The sequence below is a fragment of the Plecotus auritus genome, assembly GCF_963455305.1.
Source record: "Plecotus auritus genome assembly, chromosome: 12".
In the NCBI taxonomy this organism is placed as follows: domain Eukaryota; kingdom Metazoa; phylum Chordata; class Mammalia; order Chiroptera; family Vespertilionidae; genus Plecotus; species Plecotus auritus.
In genome coordinates, this window is record NC_137778.1 from 7361469 (window position 1) to 7374996 (window position 13528).

Here is a 13528-nt window from a genome sequence, read left to right on the forward strand (position 1 = left end):
AAACTAAGTCCCAGAGAAGTGGAGTACCTTTATAATGTCACTCAGCTTATAGGCAGCCAAGCTGAGATCTGGACCTAGGTCTGTCTGACTAAAAAATCCAGCCTCTTCCTTTGATTTGAGAATATCATGATTGCAGAGACCCTATTTTCCAAGGTAAGAATTTGATCACAAAATGTGACAAGATGTCACAAAGGCAGGGTGAACTGTTCTGGAAAATGCATGACATAGAGTCTCCATGCTCACAGCAGCCTGCGCCAGGACCAGCATGTGACTGATCAGGACTCCCTGGTACTTGCTGGAGGGCTGTAGAAATTCTGCGTACACTGTTTGGAGGAAAAGGAATTCTAGGGCAGGGAAAGGGTGAGGAAGGTATGTCTGTCTCTCCTGGAGGTACCTGAGGATTTCAAAGAAATGCTGAGGAGTAGGTGGGGCTTCCTGTCCCATCCTCAGAGATGAGGCAGCCACGGCAAAGATGCAGGACAGCCCACATGGTGGTAAGATCCATGGGAATTCAAGGAAACTTCTGAGCCTGAGATACAAACTGGGTGCCTTCAAGAGGAGCTGGGACTAAAAAGGCTCCGTGAAGCACTGGCCTCAGATTCAGACGAACCTAGGTTCTAGTGTAATTCTGCAGTTAAGTGACTTTATAACCAGAGCTTTTGTGTAAATGAGAAAAAGTTGCCTCTTCCCCCAGGAAAATGCAATGCTTGGCCAGGGGATGGTGCGTGGGCTGAGTTTCAGTTCTCCTTCTCCCACTACCCACACAGATGTGTGAAAGCTTGTACAAACCACTTCTCTGGATTTCAGTCCTCATCTATGAGAGAGAGGTGGAGCTTGATCAGTGGTATTCAAACTTATAAAAATCAGGGGGGAGAAAAAGCCACCTTTTTAAAAAAACGAAATCTTACTTGCAAATTGAGACTTTCGGCCCACAGGTAGCTGTGCTCTTTTCCTTTGGTGTTGGGAAGCACAGGACTTGGATGGAAAGTCTGTAAGGAGGATTCTCCGAAAGGTTGGCAGAACCTTGCCAAAAGCAGCAGACCCCGCCTTGACTTTTCCAAACAAGTCTGAGCCCCCAGTGTTTTACTGGAATCTATGTTTAGACTTCAGACATCCTTGCTTAAATGCTGCAGATGTATGTGTTTTCTCAAGGATACTTACCCTGCTGACAGTACCTAGAAGTTAATTTTAGTTCAAGCTGTTGCTACAATCAAAGCCTAAGGAGTCAGGTGAACGAGGCTGTCTGGCTCCTTTAGCCAGACAGTCCCTTAGCCCTCTCTTTCACAGAAATGTGTGTCAGAGTAATCATTCATCCATTGCTCAGGGTCTGCTGGTCAGCCCCGGCACTTTGGGAAAGTGGGGTAAGGTTGACTAAGCCAGTGGTCGGCAAACTCATTAGTCAACAGAGCCAAATATCAACAGTACAACGACTGAAATTTCTTTTGAGAGCCAAATTTTTTAAACTTAAACTATATAGGTAGGTACATTGTTATTAACTTAATTAGGGTACTCCTAAGCTGGCCTTTGCTAAAAACGTGGTATTTTGTGGAAGAGCCACACTCAAGGGGCCAAAGAGCTGCATGTGGCTCACGAGCCGCGGTTTGCCGACCACTGGACTATGCTAATCAGCTACCACCAATGTACAATTTGGACAAGAAAGATTTTCGAACCTAACACTTCCTTCTAAAGCACAGTTTAAATACCCCCAGACTAGGTGATCTTTCATGTGCTCTCTATTCTGACTATTCTTTGCCTCTGAGAGAGGCCTTAGTTCTTAGGCAAGGGACCATCTTGGCCTCCAGTGTGGAGAAGCAGCCATTATTACCATAGAGCTTCAGCTGCAGGCAAAAGTTCTGGACTGAATCTTTTTCCTCCAGGGTCATAGTGTACCAGCCCTCATGCTCCTTTTTGCTTTCCAGGATCTCCAGGTTCAAGTTTTCCAGGTAAAACTTATAGCCATCTTCCAGGTAGCGCGAAGAGCCTCCTTCTGGCAGATCAAGAGACACGATTTTCTTTTTGGACCTGTTTCCCGGTGATTTTGCCTTTGTGATGAACATGTGGATGCTCTTGTTCATACTCTTACTTATCCCTTCAGATATCAGGGGCAGCAGCACGCTGCTTCCCAACCGCCCAAAGATTGTTGGGCAACCTGTGGCAGGAAGGAGAAGACAGTCCCTTATTATGGGGGCCTTTGAGAATCACATGGTGGTCAGGATCCCTGGGAATTCAAGGGAACCTCGGAACCTAAGAGATACAAACTGGGTGCCTTGAAGAGGGGCTGGGATAAGAAAGGCTCAGTAAACCACTGGGTGGATTCAGAAAAACTAGACTCTAGTTTAATTCTGCAGTGAAGTGACTTTCTATCCAGAGCCTTTGTTTAAATGAGAGAAAGTTGCCTCTTCCCCCAGGAAGATACAATGCTAGGCCAGGGTGTGGGGCTTGGAGAGTGATGTGTGGGTCAGGAATGACAGACCAGGCTTTCCAGGCCTTAGTGGTCTATAAAGACTGTCATGAGGGTCCTGCTGTACTTGTCATATTGCATTGGAATTTTTAAAGTTACTTATTATAGAGCTGTATAGACTAACTAGGACACTGGGTTTCTTTGACCTGGGAGGGAATTCTATCAACTGAGAGTTATAGTTAAGGCACCTAAGGCACAGAGAAGATAAATGACTTCCTGAAAATCACGTAACTGGTAACTGGACTAGAGTCCAGGTCTGGTAATTCCTCCACCAGACTTCTCACCCCTATATACTCTGAAGGATGGAGAGCAACTGGAAGTGATTCTGAGCTCGTGAGCCCAGGAGACCAAGGTGACAAGAGTGTCATTTCAGACAATGGAAATGAGAAAAGTCTGAGGAAGGTGGAGTCAGGGAGGTTTTGAGCCCAATGTTGAAACTGTGGTTTCCTAGCCCTCCAAAACCCCTGAAGATAGTTAATCACGTTGAGGGTAAGAAATTATTTTATTTTTCAAAAAAAAGTGGAGCTGTCCTGGCCAGTGTGGCTCAATTCCTAGTCAAAGGCATGTGCCTGAGTTTCAGGTTAGATTCCCGGCCTGTTCATTGCACATGTGGGGAGGCAACCAACTGATGTGTCTCTCTCACATTGATGCTTCTCTCTCCCCTCCCCACTTCCACTTTCTCTAAAAAAACTCAATGGATGGGGGGTGGGAGCAGCCAGGGAGAGGTCAAAGGGGGGAAAAGGAGACTCGTGTAATACTTTAAACAATAAAGAATTTAAAAAAAATAAAAAATCAATGGAAAAAAATATTCTCGGGTGAGGATTCACAACAACAAAAAGCAGAACCAACAACAGCTGTGGAAACCCCAAACCTTTCAAACCAATTTAAGGGATCCCACTGTTGACTATGTAACACATCTCCTCTCCTCAAACCCACAACCTCAGCTGACGACCTGCTTCCGATTTCACTGAAGAATAGAAGAAATAAAAAGAGAACTTCCATTAATTAGCACCATCAAGTTGACCTACCTACCTGGATGGATTGCCTGTGCTCCCAGGAAGGCTAGCTTCCTCGTTCATGGAGCACTCAGCTACTTGAAGGCTTTGTTCCTACAGTTGCCCCACCCCTCTCATCATGGGTTTTATTATGATTTGATATATGTGGGTTATTTCCATTAACACAACATACCAACATGTAATTTTATTAATCTTAAAAAACCATCCCCTGATTCCAGGTCTATCCCCAGCCATTTCCCCATTTCTCTATTTTTCATGATCACAAAGTCCTTTTATAAGTGTGTATCTGTTTTCTGTCTCCATTTCCTGACCCATTTTTTCCTGCACCCACTCCGAACAGGCGTTCTTCCCTACTGCTTACTGGAGTCACTCTTGTCAAGGCGAGTGTACATTCCATGACACCAGGTCACTTCCCCTCCCCCTGCCCCCGCCGCCTCTTGCTTTCTCAGGAGCACCTGACACAGTACATCACTCCCTCGTTGAAGCGCCGTCTTTCCTTGGCCTCTGGAACACCACACTCTCCTGATTTTCTTTCTATTTTATTGGCTGCTCCTTCTCAGTCTTCTTGCCTGGAACCTTCTGCTCTTAAAAACCTCTAAGTATTGAAGCATCCCAGGACTTACACTCAGACCTCTTCTTTTTTCCCAGCCACACTCATCCAGTTACACAGTTCAACGTGTTTCTGGAATGCTTAGAGATATATCTCTCACCCTTCACTGTACTCCTCAGTATTCAGAGGTCTAAAGGCATCTCTAACTTACCAAATGAACTTGATTCCAAAGCCCCTTCTTCCAACTACACAATTTCCTGCAAATTCTCAGGCTAAGATACTGGAATCATCCTTGACTCCTTTCTTTCTCATACTCCACTTTCAGTCTATCAGCAATTCCTGTTGGCTGTGCCCTCAAAATACGTGTGGCATCCCAGCTCTTCGAACCTCGTTAGCTTCTACCACCATCATCATTGGCCTGGGCCCCGCCATTGTCTTCCAACTAATCTCCTACATCCATACGATGGACTGGGTAATCTTTTAAAACTATGTCCAATGTTGTTTCTACTGCTTTTCAACTTCCAGGGCTTTCTAGCACAGGCCTTGTTCTGGCTTTAAAGACTGAATAACCCAGCCCTTGATGCTGCTCCAACTCCATCTCCTTCCCTCTCTCTCTGATGTGCTCTCTGCACTGTGGACATCCTGACTCTGGCTGTTTCTTTACTCAAGAACATTGCTGGTTTGGAACTTTTGCATCTCTCTCTGTCTCTGTCTCTTTCTCTCGTTCAGTGCTTCTTTTATGGATCTGGGTAACTCATTCCCACACTTTATTGTAGGTTTCTGCTAAAACATGATCTTTTCTGTGAGACGTACTCTGACCTCCCTGTCTAAAATAGCATCCCCCCCAAAAATAAACAAAATAGCATCCCCCTTCTTGTTGTACTTATCACTATTTTAAATATTGTTAGTATATCAACTTTGAAAACAGAATGCTCTCCTTGTTGCTTAATTGATGTTAGATTGTATATTTGTTTATTTTATTTTTGTCTTTCCCACTAGGATGCAAACTCCTCAAGAGGAAGAATCTTATTTTGTTCATTGCTTTGTCCCTAGGACCTACAACAGTGGTCGGCACACAGTAGGCTTTTAATAAATGCCTGTTCAATTTATGAATGCCAAAAGCCATGTTATCTGACTAAACTTTTTCTTATTTAGCTTTGCCCAATATATAACTGATCTTAATAACGCAACCATAGCTAATGTTCATAAAAGAAGGAGCCCATGACTCAGAGAGAGCATAGATTGTTCTAGTTGATAAGAAAAGTCAGAAAATAAAAATAAAACGGTTTGCTTAAGTGATGTAGCCACCTAGAAAAGACACAATTAACTTGTGACTAAGATGGGTGGTTGGGAAATTGGACAAACTGGCCAAAATGTTCTTGATACCAAACTATCCTGAAATCCTAATGTTGTGAGGGCCCAGATAACATCAGACTAGAGATTAGAGATTGGGGAGCCGGGGGAGAGGAGGGGAAAGAAAGCAGTCTGCCTGGGCCAGCATCAGGATTAGAGTGGCTGAGACTCATACTTATGAACGAAAAGTGAGAAAGGCAGTTAGGCATTTAAAAATATATATATATTGCTAATATATTAACTCCGAAAACAGAATGCTCTCCAGGTTGTTCAGCTGAGGAATGCTGGTGAGAAATGCTGATGTTGGTGTTGACGTTTTTACAAAGATAATTTGTGAAGCATGTTGCAAACACCCTAACGAATGCCTGGCCGTCCAGATATCGTGGCAGGTACAGAGCCCAGGAAAGCAACCTCTTGCATCCTGAACGTAAACTGCTTCAGACGAAGGGAGGGTAGAAAATCAGAACCAGATGTGCAAGAAGAATACCCTGTGGAGTCCCCTGAGATTATGTACAGAATGTTGGGCAGATCAGCATATGGACCTTTTTCTGGGAACACATCCATAAATGTCATCTCTCAAAGGGGCCTGAACTTCGAAACGAGATTAAAAGTCACTATCTTGCTGTCTGTATGTTTAGACCAATTTGGATATGAAGAGAAAAGAAATGAAAACGATTCCCCTTCTCACACCATAACCCTCCCCCGTCCCATATCTCCTGTGTGCCCCCTACCCCCTCTAACCCAACCCCCCTGCACCATGGTTACAGTAAAAACTCAGAATTGGTGGAGAGTGGGGAGGAGGGAACCGAGGGGGAGAGAGGGAGTAGAAAAAAAAAATTAAGGAAAGAAAGTAGGAGGGGAAAGTGGAAAAGAAAAGAGGGGGCAAATGAGAAAAACAGGCTGAGTGGTTTGTGCACACTCAGTCATGGGAAGTGGAATCAAAACTTGGTTAGGAAGAGACCCTCACAGCCCACAACCACAAAAGAATGATGAGGTAACAACGCTGTGTGTGTGAGTGATGGGGGCCTTGAAATCCTCGCCATCTGAGCATGAGTGGAAAACAAGTGGGGCTTTGAAGAGGGTGATACAGGCCTTCGGCGGAGTCCCCGCTCCCGAAGCTGCTGCCTGACGGGTGTTTTCCGGGGGGTCTGTGATTCAGTCATTCCTGTTTACTAAGAGGGTCTGGAAGGAACACGTGTAGCTGTTAGCACCAACTCACTTTCCTCCCAGGGTCACTCTACTCAGAAACTAGAGTGATTCACAGGGGCCATGGATAGTTTCCTGGAATCATAGCATTGAACCAACCCTTTCACCAGACAGGGTTCTGCCTAATGAGACCAGCACCCCACCCCCACCCAGTACGTTCACACGCGCTGGTAGCATCTTGCCACAGCACTTCTTTCAGGTAGAGAAGAGGCAGGAGTTACAGAGCCTCACAGTTCCTACGGCAAATCTAGGGCCAGAAGGAAAGGTTAACGTGCCCAAGGCTGCTTTTTCAACGCCAGTCCCACCCCGTCCTCCCGTCCTCCCGTCCCCAGTCCTTGGTGCTGTGGGTCTTTCTGTCCTGGAGAATCTGTACTTGCCCCTCCCCAGCCGGAAAGCCTGGTACTGCCCTGTGTTTGCCAGGCTAGCACCTTCCCCCCTGCCTCTGCCTCTGACCCCAGGGTTTCCTGCCATGTGCTTCCTGTGCCCTCTGCCCCTCTCCATCATGCTTTTAACTCTGGTTCAAGGCCCATCATCTTGACTCCGTTAGAAGCTTCTAAGAATAGGGACTGTGACGGTCGTGTTCACTGCTGTAATCCTAACTCACCTGGGACAGAGTATGAGCTCAATAAATCCTTGTAGCCCCAGAATGAAACAGCTGAATGAGCTAAATGAACGAATAAATGAACAAATGACAAGAGTTTAAGTTCTCCTCTCTCCAAAATAAGAATATACTCTCTTCATCTTTAGAATATCCCTAAGAGATGTAAAATGGAGAGAAATGATGGGGACCCTTCTCCCCACTTGCCAGGTGAGGAGATGGAAGTACCTTAGCTAGGAACCTTAGGTTTCGGGGACAACAGGCCATTGACCGTTTTCTCTGAACACTCACACACCTCACTTCTACATTAGTGCCCTCACCTAGAGTACTCTTCTCAAGTCCTACAACAATCCAACCTACCAGACATATCCTATATAATAATCCTATATAATAAAGAGGTAATATGCAAATTGACCATCACTCCAACACACAAGATGGCTGCCCCCATGTGGTCAAAGATGGCTGCCACAAGATGGCCAGCAGGGGAGGGCAGTTGTGGGCGATCAGGCCAGCAGGGGAAGGCAGTGGGGGTGACCAGGCCTGCAGGGGAGGGCAGTTGGGGGGACCAGCCCTGCAGAAGAGGGCAGTTGGGGGGAACCAGGCCTGCAGGGGAGGGCAGTTAGGGGTGACAGGGCTGGCAGAGGAGGGCAGTTGGGGGCTACCAGGCCTGCAGGGGAGGACAATTAGGGATGACCAAGCCAGCAGGGGAGGGCATTTGGGGGCAACCAAGCCTGCAGGGAAGGACAGTTAGGGGTGACCAGGCTGTCAGGGGAGGGCAGTTAGGGGCAATTGGGCCAGTAGGGGAGCAGTTAAGCATCAATCAGGCTGGCAGGGGAGTGGTTAGGGGGTGATCAGGCTGGCAGGCAGAAGCGGTTAGGGACAATCAGGCAGGCAGCAGGCGAGCAGGTGGGAGCCAGCAGTCCTGAATTGTGAGAGGGATCCCAGATTGGAGAGGGTGCAGGCTGGGCTGAGGGACACCCCCCCGCCATGCACGAATTTCCTGCACCGGGCCTCTAGTACTAGTATATTTAGAAGGACACAAAAGAAATTGGTAATAGAGTTCCTCCATGAGGGATATGGAAGGGAGATTTGTCTCCATTTTATACTCCATTGTATTGTCAAAGTTTTTTAGACATACATGTGATACTCTTGCAATGGACAAACCAGTTAACCAAGTTATTAAATGAAAACTTACATGATGAAAGAAGTTTCTACCCACTTTCCAAATTCTAGATCAAATACTTCCATATGCCCTCTACTTCCTTCTATGATTTTATCAACTTTCCTCATCTTTTGAAAATGCTTATACTTCAATTCATTTCAATTCAATTCAAGTCAACTCCTATGCTTCAATTATAGATAGCACATTCTAGTTTTTACCATGGGACCTGGATACAAATTCTTGCATTTCCTTCCCTCCCTAAACACAAGTTCATCCAGTTTTATTCATTGAGGTCTCTGGAATCAGGCTCTGTGACCTTAGAGAAACTGCTAGACTACTCTGTGCCTCTCTTTCCTCTTTTATAAAAGTATAATGGTAGCCGCAATGAAAACATATCTCTTAGGGTTGGCCTGAGAATGAGATGAATGATACACATAAGGCATTTAGAACAGTGCCTGGTAGGTAGTCAGCATGCTGCACATGCTATCCTTACTCAGTCCACAGACATGTGTGGAAGAGCTCTCATGGACCAGACTCTGTGTCAGGTGCTGGCAGAGGCTGTGTTTGCTCATTTTGCTCCCTGCACACCTGTCACCGTGCCTGCCACATCATGCATCCTAATTACATGGCTGCTGAATAGGATGGTCCAAGGTCAAGCTATGATAAAACAAATAGTCCTGATGTTTTGGTTTCCAGTCCAGTGCTGGAGACAGAGATGGTGGTGGCATTATTAAAGCTGTTGAGAAATAAAAGTGCCCAGATCTACATCTTGAGATAAAATGGGCCCAAGCCTGTTATATACACAGGGTTGGACCAAGTCTAGAACCCACATTTACTTGTCCCTCACCTCTCCCGCTCCCATGTGTGGAGAGGAGGTGGAGAGGACGTGCATGAAGGAATAAAAAATGCTATTGGGGTAGATTCATCAATTGTAACAAATGTGCCACTCTGGTGGGGGATGCTGATATAATAAGGGAGGCTGCACATGTGGATATCTCTGTACTTCTGCCTCAATTTTTCTGTGAATCCAAAACTACTCTAAAAATAAAGTTTATTTTTTTAAAAGTACCATAGGGGGAATGGAAAATTCACTTTATTGAGGGAAGAGATGTGAACTTAAAAAAAAGAAAAAAAAGAAACACAAACAAACTATATATATATATATATATATATATATATATATATATATATATATATATATATATGAAAGGAGAGGAAAGGAGATTTCAGAGAGGAAAGGAGAGTAAGAGAAAGAAACATCAATGATGAGAGAGAATCATTGATTGGCTGCCTCCTGCACGCCCCCTACTGGAGACCAAGTCCACAACCTTGGCATGTGCCCTGACCGGGAATTAAACTGTGACCTCCTGGTTCATAGGTCGATGCTCAACCACTGAGCCACGTGAACTTTTCAATTTTTACAATTCTGACTGGGAATTGGAAGGTGAGCTGAACAGAGATGGGAAGGGGAGAAGGTACTGATTTTAGAAGAATTGGGCTTCTTGGTTGGGTGACTCTGTCATGGCTGATCGGTCCCACTTGCAAAACATTTCTGTCTGGGTTTTCACAGAAGGGTGTGTACTTAAAAATAAAAACACTGTAAAAGTCTTGTGCCTATTTCAGAGAAGACAATGGAAGAAAGGGAGCCACTGCCGATTGGGTAGACACACCCTATGGGGGCTGGGCTGTTACTCACTAACCAGTGACCTCCACAGTCTTCAGTGGAACAGCTGTCAGCAGCATCTGAGACGTCACGGGCCAGGAGGCAAGCAAGCGCGGAGATGAAAAAGCCCAGCACCCTGTTCAACCCCTCCACTCCTCACAGTCACTGAGAGGTGTTCTAAAAGGGAGAAGTTAAAAATAAGGTGCACCCAGGAAGGCCTGGCCCTTCCTGTGATGGCTAAAAGTGGCTCCGTTTGGCTTTCTGGGCCTTGAGCTCAGTTATTCCTCTCCCAGACATCGGGCAGCAAGAGCCACGGGTCTGCTGAATTCTGAGGAAAAGTGGGGCCAGGAAGGTCTTTCCACCTGGGAGTCGGGCAGAGGGTAGATCTCATTGTGCAGCCCCTCTGGTCTCCCAGGCATGTCTCTGGGATTCTCCTGGAAAAGTCCATAATGGATTTACAGTCTTGAAAACCCCACGCACAAAACACACAGAGCCTCTGGATTCCCCCCCCCCCGCCCCCCCCCCCCCCACACTTCAGGCTGCCTCCCACACTCTAATCAAAGTCCCAAGGCCTTTAAGCTGAAATGAGACTCTCAGCCCAATACCCAGTGAACCCAAAGTTCACTTCTTGCTTGGCTTTTTCTTTCTCAAATACCTTTTCCCATAGCCCTGATGCTACCAAGCAGAGAACATCAGCTAGCCTTCAGAAGGCAAGACAGACAGGAGCCGAGCCAAGTCCAAGTGCTCCTCCGTGTGACTGGCCTGAGCTGAAGCTGCCCTGACCACTTACTGTAACCAGAAAACCAGAACTCCTGTCCTCTCCCCTCTTGCTGCCTTAGAACCTTCTCTTCCAGGAAAGTAGCCACCAGTAAAACCACACTGTGGCCACTCTGTTCTCAACCAAACGCCTGGGATTTTCACTTCTACTCTCTCTTCCCGCTGCAGTCCTTCCTCCCTTGTTGTTGGACCGTGTTTCTGACCCCTTGCAGGGCAAGGGTGTGGGAACCATTTTCTCCCATCTCCCCATCTCCCCATCTCAAGCTCTTAGCCTGGGTCTTTGCCAGAAGGACATCCACACAAAACTACCCACTCAACCAGGACTGACCAGAGCCCGTCACCGGAGAGGCTGGTCTAGAAGGTGAGCTGTGCCTTTGGCTCAGAGCTCCCATTTTCCTCGGAACCCAGGGGTGCAGGAACTCACCATGTTCCTTCCTGTTTGAAAGAGGCTGGTGAAACTCCCAGCCAGCCCTAAGAAGAGGCAGCTGAACCACAGCCCCTAGCCACCACGTCTCCTGTCAATCCTCGGGGCTGGATGACTCCATGGCAAGTAATACCAGGACTCCAACCCTCACACGCATGGACACTCACCTGTTCCACAGCTCCGTTCAAAAGCCAGGGAGAGAAACAGCAGGACGTTCAAGGAGAGAAGCCCCTTGGGATCCATCAGTGAAGAGAAGGAAGGAGCTTGATGAGAGGAGCCCGGGCGGCAGCTGCTTGTAAACGGCACAGCAGAAGCGAACTCTACCAGGCAGTCCTGCCTCTGCAGACTAGATCAGGCATCTGGAACCAACAGGCTTCCTGTCTTAACGGGACTTTCTGTGTCTTGTGAATTGCTCATTCCCCTCAGGCCTTAAATCACTTTGTTGTTCCCAAGAACTTCGAGTCAGATGCTTAGACCATAAAGCCGGGAAAGAGCTGTGTGGTAACTTTGGCCAAACCCTGGTACAACTGCAGAAACGTGCTCCCCTTATTTGCTGTCTCCAGCAAAGGGGCACCAAGTTTTCTGGGCAGTTCTAACCGGTAACTCTTCCTAGAGTTCAAAGGAAAGGAAGTTTCGTCAGGTCACTCCCAAATTTGGGTAAGGTAGGTCAAAGTGAAACTTGGATGACTGAACTTTATTGAGTGAATGGACCTCTTATTTCTGATTTGTTCCGTAATTTCAGAGAACACCCCTACATGCAGGCAGGTCCTGGTGTCAAAGCCATAGAGAGGTGGGTGGGCAAGGGCAGATCAGTTGTCAGAAACCCAACTTCCCTGCTGGATACAATGTGGTAGAATTTAGTGAGCTCTGTGGTTGTTTGGAGGGACTGCCTTTATTTTTGAGCTTGGGTCTAAATTTTTGTTGAGGAGAAGTAACAGAAAAAAAGGTGATGTGCTTTTCCATGAGTTATGCTATAAGAATTAAACCTTGGAAAGATGTTATTACGGTGCTCACAAGGAGTCTTTAAAAGACCAGGCTAGTGTTTTTTGTTTTGTTTTTTAATAAAATATATTATTTACTAGAGGCCTGGTGCACGAATTCGTGCATGGGTGGGGTCCCTTGGGGTGGCCTGCAGAGATCGGGCCCCAGCTTGCACCCCCAGCCTCATAGCCCTGTAGCCCTGCTTGGCACCCCACCTTGGCCTGATGCCACCCTCTCACCTGCTCCACCATCCCGCCTGTGGGGCAATTGGTCGGGGCTGAGAGCCCCACCGGGCTCCCTCAGCACCTGGGAGCTGGACAGCAGTCCTGCCCCCTGCTGCTGCTGGTCACCATCTGCAGGGTGATTGCGGGGGAGGTGATCAGGCCCCCGCCTGCACCCGTCCGCTCACCTGCTCCACCATCCTGCCACGGTCCTGCTCTCATCGGGACCCATCGGGGCTAGCAGCACCTCCACTGCCGCATCGCCGATGCCCACCATGTTCCACACTGTCCCCTGGTGGTCAGCGCATGTCATAGCGAGTGGTTGAACTCCCGGTCTCCTGGTCAAACGCCTGGTCAAATGACTGCCTGATGAGACAATTTGCATATTAGGCTTTTATTATATAGGATTTCAGAGAGGAAGGGAGAGGGAGAGAGAGATAGAAACATCAACGATGAGAGAGAATCATTGATCGGTTGCCTCCTGCACACCCCCCACTGGGGACTGAGCCTCCAACCTGGGCATGTGCCCTTGACCGCAATCAAACCTGGGACCCTTCAGTCCACAGGCTGATGCTCTATCCACTGAGTCAAACCAGCTAGGGCACCAGGCTAATGTTTTTAAAGTCCATTTTAACAGCTCAAACTCACTCTCGAAAAGGGCCTCCATAAGGAGATCAGGATAATAAGAGAAATAAAGACTTTCTTAGACAAACAAAAATTAAGGGAATTTAGTGCCAGTAGTTCTGACTTGCAGGAAATGTTACAAGAAGTTTTTTAGGAAGAAGGAAAATACTAGTAATATAGATCAGAAACTCAGATTTACATAAACAAAAGAAAAGCATCAGAAAAGGAATAAATAAAGGTAAAATAAAAACTTGTATTTATCTTACTCATCATTGATCTAACATATAGCATATTGTTTAAAAAATAGAAATAATGTATTCAGTTATGTGTGCTTATGTATATATCATGTATGTATGTATGTATGTATGTATGTATATATATCCTATATAATAAAAGCCTAATAAGTTGAGTGTCTGGTCGTCCAGTCGGCAGTTCAACCAATCAAAGCAAAGGTGTGGGAGCCATTTTCATAATATGCTAATGATATGCTAA

The 13528-nt window shown here is 46.5% G+C and overlaps 1 protein-coding gene across 1 annotated transcript in view; it reads right to left on the reverse strand.

Annotated features, from left to right (window-relative positions):
- Positions 1-11539, reverse strand: part of SLAMF1 (signaling lymphocytic activation molecule family member 1) — a gene marked incomplete at its 3' end in the record, with an annotated part of 35972 nt that extends 24433 nt beyond the window's left edge. Inside the window, exons 1-2 of the mRNA XM_080647790.1 lie at positions 11378-11539; positions 1826-2149 (exon numbers count right to left, since the gene is read on the reverse strand). Coding sequence (XP_080503916.1) covers positions 1826-2149; positions 11378-11453 — 400 coding nt within the window. The 5' untranslated portion in view covers positions 11454-11539. The remainder of the gene's footprint in view (positions 1-1825; positions 2150-11377) is intronic.
- Between the last annotated feature and the right edge of the window lie 1989 nt (positions 11540-13528).